Here is a 19,180-nt window from a genome sequence, read left to right on the forward strand (position 1 = left end):
TATGCCCGCTGCCTAATTGCCCTCCTTTTGCATCTCCTCCTCCCCTTCATCCTACTATAGGATTTTAATGCCCATCACCCCTCGTGAAGCAGTGATTTTTCATCTCTTCAGGGTCTCCTCATAGAACAGTTTCTTGCAGACCATGCTGGACTTTCCACCGTGTTGATTGGCCTCTATGTACCTCCCAGATGTGTTTACCCCCTTTTTTCTCAGGTTGTACTGATGACATCATCCATGATGCGCACTATATGATTATTTGTGCCGCTGGAATTGCCATCCCCCACTCGATGGGACCCTCTTGCCGCCGGCTGGTTTCGTGGTGGAGCACAGCCATTGCAATTGCCATCTGTGATTGCCATCAAGCCTTGCAACACCTTAAGCAACACCTACACTCCGCCAGTCTTTTTACCTTCAGATGCCTTTGTGCCAAAGTCTGTTACTTAATCAAAGTGAGCTAGTGGATGTGTTGGGAATGCTTGTCTCCTCCCTAGGTTCTTCTGTTCCTTCGTCACGAGTGAGGGCTACGCTCCACACCCTCCAACGTTGCCAGTGGCCATCTTCCATTCCAGACCTTGCCCAGGTGGGTGCCTTTTGTACAGATCTGCAACCTGTTTTGTGACAGCATTGTTGTCAGCCACCTTCCTCCTCTGACAACAGCAGACCAAAGCTTCCTGCTTATATTTTACCCGTTGTCAGGCAGAATCTTATTAAGATCTTCTTACTGAATGGTAACTGCTTCTGGCCCTCTCCTCTTCCCACGAATCATCCTCTGGTCCTGATTCTATCCATAACCAATTGCTTTAACATCTCAGTCCTCCAAAGTCTCTTGCAAGTTATTTGAATGGATGATGGCTCATTGGCTGTGTTGACTCCTTGAATCTCGGGACCTTTTGTTGCCTTACCAGTGGGGCTTTCGGGAGGAGCAGTCTCTGATCGATCATCTGCTTTGGTTCAGACTGCAGTTCAGCAGGCCTTTTCTCAGTCCTTCCATCTTGTTGCAGTTTTCTTAAATCATTGTGAAGCCTACAATACGGATTGGCACCATCACATCTTACTTACATTCGTTGAGTGGGGTCTTCAGGGCCCCCTCTGATTTTTGTTCACCAGTTCCTGTACCACAGGTCATTTCAGGTTCATGTTGGCACTGTTCTCAGCTTTTTGTGAAACATGGATAATGGCATTCCTCAGGGTACCCAATTAAGTGCACATCTTTTCCTCATTCCCATTAATGGATTCCTTGCATCTGTTGGACCATTGGTCACACTTGTTCTTTGTGTGGATGATTTCTGTGTCTGGGCTAGTTCCCACTCGGTGGCCATTGTGGAATGACAGCAACAGGGTGACATCTGGTGCACTGTCATTGACTCTCTCCCACAGTTTTCGGTTGTCTCCTTAAATTCTGGGTGTGCATTTCTATTGCGGTACTATGGTCAATCCCGATCCAGATCTCTATCTCAATTTCCAACACCTGATTATTGTTCCCCAGTTCTGTGTCTTGGGTCTTCTCTGTGACAACAAACTTGCTTGGTTGCCACGTATCTATATTCTGAAAATTGGCTGTTTCCATAAACTCAGTGCCCTTCGCTTCCTTCCGCACACCTCTGGGTGCATGGCTTGTTTGACTCTCCTCTGCCCTTATTGGGTTGTAGTTCTGTCATGTCTGGACTCTGGTTGTTACGTTTATGGCTCAGCTGCCCATTCCACACTGCTCCTCTTCAACCTGATCCACCGCCGTGATATCTGTGGCCACCAATGTCCTTTTCATTAGCCCTGTCAATAGTCTACTGATTGATGCTAGGATCCTCCCCCGGATTTATGTACATGACTTTCCTTCTGGAATTGGAGTCGCTCAGTTAACATTGGTGTTAGTTCGAGAGGCCTTCGGCCTTGCCACCATGTCGGCCTTGTTTCCTCCATCCTTTCCCCTACATTTTGTCTGGTCTGTTGTGCCATTTTTTCCCTCTTTTCTTGTGTGTTCTTTCCTTGGTGTTGTGTCATGATTCATGGTGTGGTGTGAGCAGTGGGATGGTTTGGCGATGGTGCTGGTGCCGCGTTGCGCATAGTGCCTTTGGGCCTCCCACATCCTGTACTTTACTCTTCTTGCATCCCCCTACCCCCAATGTTTCTTCTGCCTCTTTGACCACCTGTATTCCTTTTCCATTGACTGGACTATGTTGTTCCTCCCATAGTTCCTGCCACAGTAGATCATGGGATTGATGACCTCTCTGTTTTGTCTCCCCCCCACCCCCCAATCAACCAACCAACCGATTTTATTCCATTGGCAGTTACATTATCTGTACCCTGTACATTGCTTGACTTTAAACAGAAATATTGAGATATGTGCAGCCCATCTTGCTATCTTGTCAGTATGTCTAGGTCGTGCCAGCTGGAGGGTCATTTACTCCATGTAAAAATGGAACTTGTCGAAGGCAAATAACATGCATGATGCTCCCAGGTCGTACACCGAATGCAATTTCTGAAGTGGTGACAACCCATGAGAGGTAAGTTCAGGTTGTCTGTCATCCCAATCTAGCTATAGGACTTCTGGCACACAAGCCAACAAACCATAGTTTCTCAAAATTCAAGATTGCCAACATTGGGGCACACACCAAAGCTCCCATAAGCCCTTTGAAAGCAGCTAGCTCAAACCCCCCCTCCCCTCCACCCGCCCCCCTCCCTCACCACCCCATCTCCATGCACACACACACACACACACACACACACACAAACGTGGATCCTTTTTTCGTAATTTGCTCAGGAGCATTGCTTGCTGGGCAAAATGTCGAGTGAATATTAAAAAAAACTGGACCATTCAAATAAAACATGCACTTCCTTTGGATTCCTCGACGGTGTGGACATTTCCTTATTGCCTAAGTTTGGTTTGGGTCAGTCCTAATTCCACCTGGTGACACCCATTGCATCAAAAACGCCACCTCTGGAATGAAGCTTAATCTTGTACGTCGACACCGAGGACAAAAAAATAAAATCAATAAAGCAGGCAAACAGCTACAAGTGCTACACATACTTCAATTTGCTGTTCAGAAATATGTAATCCAACAACTGGGGCAGAATAGTGGCTCCAATCATAAGACCGAATGGTATTCAGTTGAATTCGAAGAGATTCCAATCAGTAGTAATGCTGTAATGTATTTGGAATGCTCAGTGAGTGGAGTCTGGTAGTAAGCTTGATTGAGACCCAAGGTGGCAAAAACTTGCATACTTGCAAACCATCCAAAACAGGTGTACAGGTCAGGCAACAGAATAGATTTAAGGCCCACCTTATTTCACTTATAATAATCATCTATCAGCCTAGATTTACCAGAAGCCTTTGGCACCCAGAGGATAGGTGCCGAATAATGTGATTTGGAAGAGCAGATCATACCCTGTTCTAACATTTTCGCTATAAGACTTTTCAGTTCCTTTGTACACAAAGGGGGTAAACAATAAGTTGGTTTTCTCTTTGAAACTGCATCCCTAAGCTCAATTTTACACTGAATGAGATTTGTTAACCTCGGTTTATCAGTCAACACATCAGTGAATTCACTACATCATCCTCTGATCCAGTGGCAAATGATCTGCATGTACCTTACTATAAACACTTCCCTTTTACCTGCAGAGAGGCTAACGGAAACACTATATGCTTGAAAAACGAAAAGATGTGATGTTTACAGAAATTCAGTGTGAAATAATCCTCCTCCCAGCTCGGAATTAATCTGGAATTACTAGGCATAACATCTGAACATAAAATGAATCCGGCAGACATCCCCTGAGCTATTCATAATTTAATAATCTGGGTCAAGTCTCAAATAATGCAGTTTCATCAGTTTTACCTTCACTCATTGTAACAAATGCAATAAAGCGGTATTAGCCATGACCTATGAGACAGAAACCTGTCTTAATTTAGGCCATCCACACACAGATTGGTGGGATTGGAACCAACCTTACCCAAAGACATTAACAGAACTACAAGTGTTTAAAAGGATGCAAATTGGATCAATATTAATTTTGTAGCACATGAAAGGGGTTGAGCCTCCATCCCTTTGTCCTCTCTTAGAGCTGCAAACTGTCCACTCATCCCAGTTGTGCCCTAGTGGTATCATCACCTTGATTGTCCATTATCTCATTTCTCATGTGGACAGCCGTGTATAGAGACTCCCTGGTCTCCACAAGCATGACAACTAATCTGTCTCATGCATTGCAGACACCGTCTTTCAGACACCCTACACCCAATAGCCGCTTCACTCCCTGACCCCGACAAAATTAACATACTTATTCCCTTTTGTCTTATGAGCCAATGCTGCCAAGTCCATGAACCTCTTTGGCAGTGGAGCAAACATCATTCACAACCTGACCAGTGGACTAATTCCCACAGCTTTATTCGGCACCACCACCTGTTCCACATATGAAAGACATGAGGCCCTTATTTCAGTTTTCAATCTATTCATATTCTCACCAAAGGATTCCCCGTCACTTTGTTTATGATTATAATGTGTGTCAGTCAAATGTCACGTTGCTCTAGTGAGAGTACTTGTTGGCAAAGCTGTCTATGGAAAGCTTCAGCTGTGTCCTGTAATATGATGGTTCTAGCCACTCACTGAATGAAACTCCCCTAGATATAAAGGTACAACATCTGCAGAGTCCAAACACTTCTTTTTGCTCATGGAGCGACACCAACTGATACAAAAGCTGAGCAATACTTGGAACTGTGTTGATCCAAAATATTTGTCTTTTTTTCATCATTTCCAAAAGTGGATGAGGTAACTTTGAAAAATGTTTGTCTCACTGGTCAGCACCTGCACCTGCTAATTTGTGATTCTGGCAACTTTCGCCATCATTCTTGATGTTTCATAGACCTATTACCCTGTACTGATGCTGCAGATTGTTAACTCTATCTGTGCAGCCTTTGCTCAAGACATTCCATCACTTTACTGTTCTCTCCTTCCTTGCAAAGGAGCTTCAAGTCACACAAACAGTTTGCGTAATGTGCTACCCTGGCCTGCAACCTTCTCAATTCAATATGGAAAAGGCACTTCCCCATCCAGAAATTTAATAAATGAATAAATTGTGGCCAAAGCTAATGGAAACCACTGCACCGCCAGTACTTATTCCACATTTTCCATATTAAGTTAACTGAACTGGGTCTCCTAATACCTGGCAAAGCTTTTGAGTCAGCTTGAGCACTGTAGCTGCAGGGCCCTGTCGACAAATGGTGATGTCATAGACTAGTTCTTCCTTCTGAAGCTACCCATCCTGGGAACATCTCTAACAGCCATACCTGCAACATCACACAGTGGAAATGCACAAATTGTCAGAACTTTATTCTACACCATAGCTGCAAAACTGTCACATCGCGTAACCACAAACTACTACCATTTATTTAGCAGCAGCAGTATGATGAGAAATGAAAAGACTTGGGGCGGGGGGGTTGTTGGGGACCAAATATATTTAAGTAGTCACACAATGTTATCATTAAACTCCTTTTTTATTGGGTCACAGATACCAGCCATCAAAAAAGGCAAACAAAAAGATTAAAATCAAAATGAACTCAGTGATTGTAAAAGCCTTAGCTGGTTCCCTTTAAATTCAATCCCTAGATCAGTAGAGCAAAAGTCTTCTGTGACTAAAGAACCACTTTCTGTAATTTAATTGGCAGTAGAGTTAAATAACTGAACTCTAGCGCAGTCTCTTGAAATCCTCAAGAAGAAAAAGAAGAAGAAGAATGGAGAAACATCAGCCCAGTAACCTGAACAGAAAACAACACTAGTGAAGACAAATATTTCTGGGTGGCATATTCAGGCAGTTTACTGTCTGGACATCAAGGCATAGGTGTGTCAAATGTGAGAGTTTCACTTTGAGTCCAGTATATTGGGCACACAGCACAAGGTGAACTCACTGCCCATACTCTCCAAGCACAGACGTCTTGGGTGCCTTGACTACACCGGCTGGTCAGTCTTCTTTGCAATTGGTGCCGCTGTCTGCCTGTTATCCTCCCACTCAGCCACTAGTCATCTTCTTTGGCGGTTGCTCCAAGTGTCTGTGTTCAGATCCTCCTGGCCAGGCCTCATACTATCATGCAAGTCGCTCACTCGCCTGCACCAGTAGTGTTAGCAGTGGGCCTCTTTGATCCTTACACCCTCTTGTCGCAGTTAGAAAACTCCTGCAGCATTGGCACCACATGCTGAGCAGGGGTGGAACTTTAACTGTGTTGTGAAATCAACACACACAACCTTCTGAGCTATTTCAAGAAAGTAATTAGGCTATCTGATTTATTGACTACCTGACTACTGTCATTTATTATTTGGACATTTTCTTTAATAACAAACTTCTGACATTCTTTGACCTATTTCCTGGTTTCTCTTTTAATTATTGCTCATATAGATTTAATTGTACTATCTGAATTATTCATGTAGGACATATAAAGAGAGTTTTTTTAATCACCTTCATTAAGACAACACAGCCTTTCTCAAAATATGTAATCAATCTTACTTCTCTATTTATCCTAACAAAATTCTTTTCCTTGCAATTGATATTTTGATTCCTTTTGTAATCCAGGGCTTTTTTGCAGTCTCATTAGTACCATACTTTTGTTTTCTTGGTGAAGAGTTTTTTGAAGATTGATAAAAACCCGTCTATAAATGCATTAAATTAGGAGTTGGTTGACCTCCTTCGTCATCTGCCTCCATTCTTCTCTGTACATCACTTTTTTTCTCCAATTCATCTGTCCAGAAACCATCTGTAGTTCTGCATTTGTCCTTATTCTCAAGCTTCCTTCGTCTCTCACCATCCTAAATACTTCCTCAAAATGCTCCCTTCCCATCTCAATAGTCAACCTTCCTCCTTTTGGTCGCCACCCAGCCTTCCAATGCATACATACTACATTATTTTGCTATTAATGTTTCATGGCTAACACAAGCCTTTAATTTCTTTCATTCTTTTCAGTTTTTATCTGCATATACACTACTGCCCTTTAAAATTGCTATGCCAAGAAGAAATACAGATGACAAACGGGTATTCATTGGACAAATATATTATACTAGAACTGACGTGTGATTACATTTTCACGCAATTTGGGTGCATATATCCTGAGAAATCAGTGCCCAGAACAACCACCTCTGGCCATAATAACGGCCTTCATATGCCTGGGCATTGAGTCAAACAGAGCTTGGATGGCGTGTACAAGTACAGCTGCCCATGCAGCTTCAACACGATACCACAAGTCATCAAGAGTAGTGACTGGCGTATTGTGACGAGCCAGTTGCTCGGCCACCATTGACCAGACATTTTCAATTGGTGAGGGATCTGTAGAATGTGCTGGCCAGGGCAGCAGTCGAACATTTTCTGTATCCAGAAAGGCCCATGCATTATCCTGCTGAAATGTAAGGTTTCGCAGGGATCAAATGAAGGGTAGAGCCGCAGGTTGTAACGCATCTGAAATGTAACGTCCACTGTTCATAGTGCCGTCAATGCAAACAGGAGGTGACCGAGACATGTAACCAGTGGCACCCCATACCATCACGCCGGGTGATTTGCCAGTATGGCGATGACGAATATACGCTTCCAATGTGCGTTCACTGCGATGTCGCCTAACACGGATGCGACCATCATGATGCTATAAACGGAACCTGGATTCATCCGAAAAAATGACGTTTAGCCATTCGTGCACCCAGGTTCGTCGTTGAGTACACCATCACAGGCGCTCCTGTCTGTGATGCAGCGTCAAGTGTAACCGCAGCCATGGTCTCCGAGCTGATAGTCCATGCTGCTGCAAACGTCGAACTGTTCGTGCAGATGGTTGTTGTCTTGCAAACGTCCCCACCTGTTGACTCAGGGATCGAGACATGGCTGCACAATCCGTTACAGCCATGCAGATAAGATACCTGTCATATCGACTGCTAGTGATACGAGGCCGTTGGGATCCAGCGTGGCATTCTGTATTACCCTCCTGAACCCACCGATTCCATATTCTGCTAACACTCATTGCATCTCGACCAACACGAACAGCAATGTCACTACACAATAAACCGCAATCGCGATAGGCTACAATACGACCTTTATCAAAGTTGGAAACGTGATGGTACACATTTCTCCTCCTTACACGAGGCATCACAACAACGTTTCACCAGGCAACGCCGGTCGACTGCTGTTTGTGTATGAGAAATCGGTTGGAAACTTTCCTCATGTCAGCACGTTGTAGGTGTCGCCACCGGCACCAACCTTGTGTGAATGCTCTGAAAAGCTAATCATTTGCATATCACAGCATCTTCTGCCTGTCGGTTAAATTTTGCGTCTGTAGCATGTCATCTTCATGGTGTAGCAATTTTAATGGCCAGTAGTGTAGTTCTTATTCTACTGACAGTTGCCCAGATTCCTTTTCATGTGTATTGTCTAAGGATGTATTGTGTACATGAAGTTTTATTTGATCTACAAATTGTTCCACACAAAATGAGGAAATAGAAACTTGACTGAAGAATTTTATGAAAGTCTGGCAATTTCATTTTCAGGAGTACTTGTCATTTCGGCATCCTCATGTTGCCAGCAGCAAACTGCAAGTATCAAATCCAGAGGCAGCTGTTGAAAAAATCGTTGAGCCACCACTGGATGAAATAGTTTCAGCACATTTGAGGTAAGCAATTGAACAAATTGTGTGCCAGAAACACTTCCTCATTTTATTTGTGTTTGGTTCAGCATATTTGGGAAAATTCTGACTGCTATTTTTGGTAAACCTGATTCATTGAGTTTGAGAATGTATTGTGTGCCAATAACTTATTTTGACAGGAAGTATATAAAACTAAGTGCATCTCAGTGATGATAGGTACTTAGCCAATGTTGTAAATTATTTTGATACTTAACTGCTAAGCAAATTTCATTACTGAGTGCAAAGTAAATCTTTTTATACTACCAATATTCATATGAAAGCCACCTTCTTGATTTGACAACCTGAGGTTACATCCTTCTTATGATTAAATCCAAATTATAACAAAAGAGCTATTCACATAAAAATAACTTTATACCAGTAATGTTAGATTGACACAAATCTAAAATAGAAAAAAAGAATGATTGAGAAAATTCTGATGCATAGCGACAAATGTAAAGGACCAAAAAATACTATGTTATTGCTCCTCAAAGTGGAAAAACAGGAAATAAACATTAAAAATATGTATTCAGCTATGGTGCCATCTATAACACTTTTTTTGCTTACAAAACATAATATTTGCCCATGATAATGGCTTTATTGCAGTATTTTTACACCTTGTCTTCTATTATTTAATGCTGACAGATGTAGGGGGATTTCATTGTAATGGATGGGACAGTTTTTCACAATCAAAAGCTATTATAACAGAAAGTATAAATAGAAATAATTTAAGATTGACTGATGATCATATGAACAGTTGGTTTACCTTCCCTTTAAATCTAAATATCAGATGTTTATAAAGTGTGCTGTTAATCATCTGTAAAACTTAGTCACAGGTGGGACAGGAAATAGTCATAACATTGAATCCCCACCAACATTTTACAAGAACTCTGTGAATAAATAATAAAACAAAAAGACTGCTATACATTTAAGCTTTCAGCCAGAAGGCACCCACACAAGAACAGCTCACATCCTCATCACCACTGTTTCTGGCCACTGAAGCTGGGCTGTGCAGAGCAACTGCTCCCCAAGGGAGAAGCAATTCGGGGTTGGTGGAGGTAAGGAGGAGGCCGGGGCAGGGAGGGGCAGGATAGCAGAGCAGGGGTTTAGTGTTTCTAGTGGGAACATTCAGGGATGTGGTTGGGACAGGGTAGGGCTGCTAGGTGCAGTATGTAGTTTGAGGGGGGGGGGGGGGGGGAGTAGACGAGGGGAAAAAGACAAGTGGGTGTATTGATGGAATAGAAGGCTGTGTAGTGCTGGATTTGGGGCAGGGAAGGGACAGGTAGGTAAAGGACAGGGACTAGCAGAGGTTGAGGCCAGGGGGTTTTGGAAATGTAGGATATATTGCAGGGAGAGTCCCCACCTATGCAATTCAGAAAAGCTGGTGTTGGTGGAAAGGATCCAGATTGATATGGTAGGGAGCAGGATACAGGGGCTGCTGGAGTGGAAGGCTGAGCAACAAATTGAGGATAGAATATAAAATTTAATTTATTACGCAAGGAAATTCATGCAAGGTACTGGTAACAACATATTGACACATAACTTGTTCAATTTAAATGTACATCAGATGATTTAACATGAATCATCAACAAGTTATCTAACATCAAACAATCTGCAAATATGAGATTTAAAACTTTCCCAAAATTTTAATGCTTGTAAAATGTTATTACGAAACAGAGAAAATTACCAAACTGGTCACCTTACATAACCTAACGGGCACAATGGCTTACAGGAAATAATATCACAGGCATATAGCAATATCTGCCCACTACAGCACTGTCTTATGTGACCTTGTGTGCCACAATGATTCACAGAACCAACTCATATAGTTAAATGGTAAATGTTACCCACAATGGCGCTTGCATTATAATCTTACGTAGCACACCGATTTACCAAGACAATGCAATTAATGCCAACTACAGTCTGGTCCAGAATAACGAGTGCCCTACCACTGATTAAACTACCTACTCAGAATCCGTAACGATCTGTTTTACAAGGAAAGCACATTCAGTTCAGACAAGTTAACAAGACAGTGCCTGCATTTGAATTATACCACAGAAATCCATCAATAGTCATAGACCGAACAGTGATTGGAAAAGGATTGATAAGAAGTTACCGCACTGTTGGCGGTTGGCACTAAACCCCTGGCGTGCGATAGATGTGTGGGCCAGAAACCCCGTTGCAGAGCCGTTGACAACAGTACCCACAGAACTCTTTCTAAAACCACACCTTGAAATGGCGTCAAAGGGGTTTCCAAAACAGTTTAACACTCAACAGTAGTGACAAAAAAAACCACACACACACACACACACACACACACACACACACACACAGCACTTACAATTAACCTTGAATTATTCCTAGCTGTGGTTAAGATTGAATTAATTTTAATCCAACAGGTAAACAGTGGTGTCACAATAGACTTGAACTTTACTTGACTAGTGTGACAATTTAGGCGTCCCTTAAATGACATAAGTTCAGTAACAAACTGAAATGCAATTTAAAGACACTCAAGTAAGGTTATTGTGAAACACTTCATCACGCCCACATAAGCACTCCAGTTAATCCGTAAATTAACCAGGGCACAAGTCAGTATTTCGACACGCGACATGGGAGCCCTCACTGCTCAGCAATGCAAGCCAGAATACGACAGAATGAAGTCTGGCTGTAACCCCGCCAGATGAAGATGCACCAAACTAACAGCACACCTTTAACAATATTAATCCAAATGCCGATAATAATGCCACAGTGTGAGGAAGGTTGAACTCATAAACAGAATGAACGACAGCGAGTCACTGCAGCACCTCCAGTTCCGCTGCTTGGCCAGCCCCAATGCAACTGCCACAATCACACCACTTGCCGACGTGACTTCCGCGATCTTCCCGCATCGCTCCGCCCAGGCCCGTTCGTCCCCCTCTGCCCGAGACTCCCTTTCGGCTTCCCACACGGAATCCCAGAGGGCGCATCAACCCGTGCACCGCAAAGCGAATCGAAAGAGATCGAACACACTACACTGGAACAATCAAATTGCAGGAGCACACGGCACACAGATGGTGCAGGCTGTGAAGCAGTCATTGAACTGAAGCATGTATGCAGTCGTGGCTGCAGCAGCCAGAGACAGTAGTCGTGTGGATGTGAGTTGTGCTTGTGTGAATGTGTGTGTGTTTTCTACTTTAGAAGACAGCTTTGGATGAAAGCTTTAAGTGTGTAGCAGTCTTTTTGTTGTGCCTGTCTGCAACTCCTCATCTCCTCCATATGGTGAGTAGCAGTTTATCCTTGTCATAATAGGTACATTACTGATACTTAAGTATAAAAACTGTAATCAAAGACCTGTTTTTATATTTAAAATTAATTTCATTATATTAATTTATAAATGAATCAGTAGTTACCATATTTAGACCTCATTTCCCGTTTAGATAACCTTGTAAGTAAATTTTGTTACCTAAAAATAAGATAAATTTCAGTACAGTGTTACTTTAAAGTCCTGAGTATCTAATTATTTTAATTTGAAAAATTCACTACTAAAAAAACTGATGACTACTAATCCACTTTCAAAATGTTTAAATTCATAACATGAGGCGTTCCTAACATGTTTGATATCTGGATTCGGAAGAATAGCAAGAACTTGGTTCAGACTTCATGTTCATCCTCCTCATCAGCTTTCAACATCTTTGCTGAGTCCCCTACAGATCTCTTACACATAAGCTGTATTTCTCAGTTTTTTTCAACAGCCCTTTGGGTAACTGCAGCACGCCTGTATCTGACTGATTTCATTCTTGCAGTTTGAAATGCCAACAAAATAAATGTTCTTGGCATCTTCTTTTCCACAGCTGTTTCTGACAGTGTAACTTCTTCGAGATGTGATTGTTCATCACTCATCTCAGAATCTGTAAAAAGCTTCCTTTATTGTCATATTCGTGTAACATTTCTGCAAGCTAACTCTTTTTCTCAGTTGTTGGGTGTACATAGATTTGATATCATTCATATCAGGTAATTGAAAGTGGATTGTGTCTCATGAAAAAGTTCTGTATTTTGAGCAGATTATCACCTGTAAGTATAGAAGGTGAAGATTTCATGTCTACTAAGAAAATCTGCTTTTCTGTTGTTTTAGGCAGGCTTTCCTATACAAACATTTTTGTAACTGCTGATTTTTTTTGAGGGGCTGGAAGGAAACAGCATCTTTACCCAGAAAACAGCTATGTCAAGTGACTGGCTTTTATATGATCCTGTCTGGGGAGTACAGGTCTGAAACTCATCTTCAGTTGGTACAGATTTTATTTGAAGCCTGTATTTTCTTTTTCCTTTCAGCTTCCTTAAGATGTTCAATTAAAACTTTTTCACAGGAAGATGTCTGTATATTCATGTTTTACTGTCTTCTTCTGCCCTATAATCTTCTTTTTTTCTTTATGGGTGTTGTATTTGCTGGTTTTCCTGTCTTCTTCTGTCCTATAATCTTCTTTTTTCTTGATGGGTGTTGTACTTGCTGTCATCTTTCTGCAACATTTCTCAAATTTTTCTCATATGCTTTGGTGACATTGTTTTCCCCATTTTCTGAATAAATAGTATACCATTAAGGTTGTAGTTATACCAACCAATATAACTTAAAAATGACAAGTGTTAAATGGTTTAGTTTTCGTAATAATTCAAAAAAACTGTCACGTATGGGACACCATTGCTTTCAACACTTACATGTGGTCATTCACATATTAATTGCCACTTTATGGTTCACTAGGTACTTTTATTGGGTTTTCTCATTCCTAACTTAAAATAAACAGAATTACTATAATTAATGAGTTATAGAGTAAACTTTTCTGCTGTTGAAACTTAAATGTTGAAAAAATTTAAAATAGCTGCCAATATAAAAGGCAAACTTACAGTCCTCCATCCTTATGTACAGAAGTGTCAGCTTTGCTTAACTACATTTCCTCAAATAATTTTGTAACTTTGATAATTTTTTTCAGGACAGTGAAATTTAACTTCTGTAGATTGAGAATACTATGACATAAAATTAATTAAAAATAAAATTAAAAAGATCATCATCCTCAGTTTCACATAAAACACCATATAGTTAAAATTGAACAGAATGTGTTTTGAAAGCATCATTTTTTTTTTTTTTTTGCATTGTTTGGCTAAATTGTAACCGAAGGCCAGCATCTAATAGACAAATATGAGGAAACTTCTCAATACAGGAGTAAAAAATTGAACTGTGCCAGTCATTTTTCCCTCAGTTTGAGAAATGATTGTGAAGCCATGCCAAATTGACTGCACAGTTTGTAACTTTGTGACTGCTTGTTATCAATATTATGAAAAGGATAGTTGCTACTCACCATATAACGGAGATGCTGAGTCGCAGATATGCACAATAAAAAGACTGCCACAAAAAGAGCTTTCAGCCAACAAAGCCTTTGTCAAAAATAGACAAAAACATACACACGCGCGCGCCCACACACACACACACACACACACACACACACACACAGATGCAACTGACACACGCATGGCCACAGTCTTTTGCTGCCAGAGAATAGTGTTTATGTTAGTTGCATCTGTGTGTGTGTGTGTGTGTGTGTTCTATTTTTGACAAAGCACATTTTGTGACAGTCTTCTTGTTGTGCCTATCTACAACTCAGCGTCTCCGCCATAGAGTGAGTAGCAACTATCCTTTTCATAATATTGTTACATTCCATCCTGGAGTTTCCATTGTTTGACTGCATGTTATACTGTATTATTCTCCATATGTCCGAATTCATGTAGAGGAAACCTTTTCAACATTCTGCCAGTACCTCTTCCCTGCTTTCTGAACTTCACAGTCTGCTTGCATACTTTTTGGGACCAGAACTCCTGGAAGAAAGGAAGTTATGAAAAAAATGGCTTAGCCACAGTGTAGACTGATTGTTTCCAGAATGAATATGAATTGAAACTTCTTGTCAGATTCAAATTATGTGCTAGACTGGGCCTCAAATCCGGAACCTATGCCTGTCCAGGCATACTTCACAATCTGCTTTGTTGAAGTTCCTATTGACGATTCAGGGGTTCAAATATTTTGTGTTACCTTGAATCTTTCAATTAATTTATTTCATCAAGACTTTCCATTACCGAAGTCAAATTACAGTGTTTTTCTGTGTTAAAAGTTTTAAATTTCAAGTTGAGCTGCAGTGGATTAATTTGTTTTAGCCTAGAACAGAATCGCTGAGTGTAGAGAGGAGAGAAGAAAGAAGGAAATTACTGTGAATGGTGGCTCCAGGCATCAGTTTATTCCAGTTACTAACATAATTATGCATAGTTTTACACAAGACATTTGTTAAATGTATTTCATAATCATGCTGCTAGTGTTGTCTCTTCCTATTTTCATTATTTGTAAAGTGCAATGAACATTACTAGAAAGTTAATAGCCACAAAATGATATGCATCCATTGGAACACTCCAAAACAAGAGACTGAGTTGATTTTTGTTAACTGAGGATTAATGAAAATAAGAATGAAACTATTGTAAAGGTGATTAAGAGAAACCTATTCCTCCTGTGTTCACTTCATTTTGTCTCTTGCTGTGAGGACAGACTCCAAGTGTAATGTTTTTTTCCTATTCCTAGATGTTCTGGCATGCATTTTTGATGTAAACTTGGCATTGGAAAATCTGGGATGAACTTAATGATGATACATGACTATTTACCAAATAAATGAGGCAAAAAGAAAGAAAGAAAGAAAGAAAGAAACAAATAACACACACACACACACACACACACACACAGAGAGAGAGAGAGAGAGAGAGAGAGAGAGAGAGAGTGAGTGAGTGAGTGAGTGTCACACCCCTGACATTTTTACTGAGGTAGGTAGTAGTGTTAGGTGGCATGGTTGTTATGGGTCATGAAAGAAGCACAGGTTCCCATAGTTCTTTTTAGCTTTAGTGATGACTTGATTTTCATCCAGACGGTTTTATGTGCAAGTGGTTGACATAGAAGTTTGATAGCTGGTGCAGTGAATTTCATTACGATTTTACATAATCTGATGATGCCTAACCACAGCGAAATGCTTAAGTTTTTGCAACTGTGACTTTTATTTTCAGTATAACCAAGGCAGGTTGTTAGAAAAGATATTACAAATGTGGAACTTGTGGAGGAAACAGTAGTGGCTGGTCTCTACATGGCAAGGTAAAGGGAAAGAAACAAGGGAAGGTAGTAGTTATCTGCAGTTGCTCAGTATTTATTACTTTACCGGTACATTAGAACTGTCAGTTTTATATTGATGGGAACCTCTCATCAGCTCTATAAGGTTGATTTGAATGTCACAGTGCTTTACTAGGCATGTTCGTATTGGAGATGTTTAGGTGGCTATGGTATAGACATGATGACAAAAATACTGTTGATGTGCTTTGATAGTGACTTCAGCATACTACATAATAGTAATAAGTCATGGTGACTGAACAGGTTGGTGCAAGTGTTTCAATTAGATAAAACGTGTGGATAAAAATCCTATGTTAAGATCACAAATTTTCTTTATTGGTTTTGGATCATTGCCGAGTCATTTTCAGGTCAGTCGAAAATGTTGCTCAGTGTATGACAGTGTAAATTGACACCAACTATGATTTTTTATTTTAGTGCTACTTAGCTCTAAGAATGTGGCAATGTGTAATTATTACACACTGAACATCATATTAGATAGATCTGAAGATGGCTTGGCATTTAGCTGAAACCAGTAATCAATAAAGAAAATTTGCAATCTTGGCATAGGATTTTTAGCCACGCATTTTAAATCAACAGAATGTATATCTCCCCATTGAAAATATCAAAGAATAACTTCTCAGTTCGATGCTACTTTGGTGATTTGTGTGTTCTCGGCCTACTCCAGTATTCCTGCCAGGGAAAGGGGTAATTCATTCTAGCACTGTATCCAAATCTTCATATAATTAAGAAGTGAAGGTCAGCATACTGAGATAGAGATTGCTTGTCACTTCAAAGCTGTAGCAACCATGTCTGAAGGTGGATGTATTGTTGCGGAACTGTTGGAATGGATATAGTTAATGGTTTGTGGGTTTAAATTGAGCAGAAGTGGAGGTAAATATCAGGAAGGTGACTCCATGAACTGAAGAGGAGAGGATGTAAAAAATGTGAGATATTGGTGACACTGAGAGGCATTTCTTCCCAGCTGTACATACACCTGTGTATTCTTTGCTTGTTCAAAAGCCAGATTATGAAAAGCTACTGCCCGATCAGGAGATTGCTCAACACCATGGTAGAATTTCCAACTGTTTGCAAGAACGGTAGTCACTCCTGAAGTTGGAATCTATTTGATTGGGTTTGTAACAATACAGGTTTCACAAACAATTACTTATTTCTTGCACTTTCTGCAGCTCTTAAAGATTGTTTCCTGTCACTCTGCATTGTATTCATTCTCATTTTTTGTGCTTCTGTTGCTGGTACCATTCATTATGCCAACAGACATGGTGCTGCACTTTTCCCTCTGAACTGATACATCATGGAGTCTACATAAATAATCGATTCCTGTAATAATTTTTTGCACAAAAATTTTTTATGACCTTCCATCAAACAAGAAAGCTGCATGCAATTTTACTTGCCAGCTATCAGATTCATCAGACTGAAATATTTGGCTTGTTCATAGTTAGCAATCAATTCATCTATACACGTAGGTCTAACTCTATTTGGTTTCTACATGCTTATTTAGAATATGCTTATCTAAGACCAGATGCACCCTGCCTGTGGCTTTCACCACTAACAATGGATTGTTGTAGACACTTGATTTTCTATAATTTTATTTATTTTTTTCTTGTATCACAGTTTGTAAACTTAAAGCTACAGGATAGGAGTTACACAAGAAAGAACTCTCATCTCTTACCTTAAATTGACAAACATAATCACCTATTACTCTCATTTTATCAGAGAATATTGATTTTTATTTCAATAGAATATTGTATAATTCATTTTTCTGCTTCTCACCTAAAAGGATAGATTCATAAGCTTTAGTATATATATACAGGGTGTTTCAAAACTGACCGGTATATTTGAAACGGCAATAAAAACTAAGCAAGCAGCGATAGAAATACACCGTTTGTTGCAATATGCTCGGGACAACAGTACATTTTCAGGCGGACAAACTTTCGAAATTACAGTAGTTACAATTTTCAACAACAGATGGCGCTGCAAGTGATGTGAAAGATATAGAAGACAACGCAGTCTGTGGGTGCGCCATTCTGTACGTCGTCTTTCTGCTGTAAGCGTGTGCTGTTCACAACATGCAAGTGTGCTGTAGACAACATGGTTTATTCCTTAGAACAGAGGATTTTTCTGGTGTTGGAATTCCACCGCCTAGAACACAGTGTTGTTGCAACAAGACGAAGTTTTCAACGGAGGTTTAATGTAACCAAAGGACCGAAAAGCGATACAATAAAGGATCAGTTTGAAAAATTTCAACGGACTGGGAACGTGACGGATGAACGTGCTGGAAAGGTAGGGCGACTGCGTACGGCAACCACAGAGGGCAACGCGCAGCTAGTGCAGCAGGTGATCCAACAGCGGCCTCGGGTTTCCGTTCGCCGTGTTGCAGCTGCGGTCCAAATGACGCCAACGTCCACGTATCGTCTCATGCGCCAGAGTTTACACCTCTATCCATACAAAATTCAAACGCGGCAACCCCTCAGCGCCGCTACCATTGCTGCACGAGAGACATTCGCTAACGATATAGTGCACAGGATTGATGACGGCGATATGCATGTGGGCAGCATTTGGTTTACTGACCAAGCTTATTTTTACCTGGACGGCTTCGTCAATAAACTGAACTGGCGCATATGGGGAACCGAAAAGCCCCATGTTGCAGTCCCATTGTCCCTGCATCCTCAAAAAGTACTGGTCTGGGCCGCCATTTCTTCCAAAGGAATCATTGGCCCATTTTTCAGATCCGAAACGATTACTGCATCACGCTATCTGGACATTCTTCGTGAATTTGTGGCGGTACAAACTGCCTTAGACGACACTGCGAACACCTCGTGGTTTATGCAAGATGGTGCCCCGCCACATCGCACGGCCGACGTCTTTAATTTCCTGAATGAATATTTCGATGATCGTGTGATTGCTTTGGGCTATCCGAAACATACAGGAGGCGGCATGGATTGGCCTCCCTATTCGCCAGACATGAACCCCTGTGACTTCTTTCTGTGGGGACACTTGAAAGACCAGGTGTACCGTCAGAATCCAGAAACAATTGAACAGCTGAAGCAGTACATCTCATCTGCATGTGAAGCCATTCCGCCAGACACGTTGTCAAAGGTTTCGGGTAACTTCATTCAGAGACTACACCATATTATTGCTACGCGTGGTGGATATGTGGAAAATATCGTACTATAGAGTTTCCCAGACCGCAGCGCCATCTGTTGTTGAAAATGGTAACTACTGTAATTTCGAAAGTTTGTCTGCCTGAAAATGTACTGTTGTCCCAAGCATATTGCAACAAACAGTGTATTTCTATCGCTGCTCGTTTAGTTTTTATTTCTGTTTCAAATATACCGGTCATTTTTGAAACACCCTGTATATCAGTGTCA

General features: G+C 40.9%; 1 protein-coding gene across 1 annotated transcript in view; it reads left to right on the plus strand.

Annotated features, from left to right (window-relative positions):
* LOC126237121 (PCI domain-containing protein 2) overlaps positions 1-19,180 on the plus strand; it is an 84,050-nt gene that overhangs the window by 39,846 nt on the left and 25,024 nt on the right. The window contains exon 3 of the mRNA XM_049946937.1: positions 8,502-8,623. Within this exon, the coding sequence (XP_049802894.1) occupies positions 8,502-8,623 (122 nt within the window). The remainder of the gene's footprint in view (positions 1-8,501; positions 8,624-19,180) is intronic.

This window comes from Schistocerca nitens, chromosome 2, assembly GCF_023898315.1.
Source record: "Schistocerca nitens isolate TAMUIC-IGC-003100 chromosome 2, iqSchNite1.1, whole genome shotgun sequence".
NCBI lineage: Eukaryota > Metazoa > Arthropoda > Insecta > Orthoptera > Acrididae > Schistocerca > Schistocerca nitens.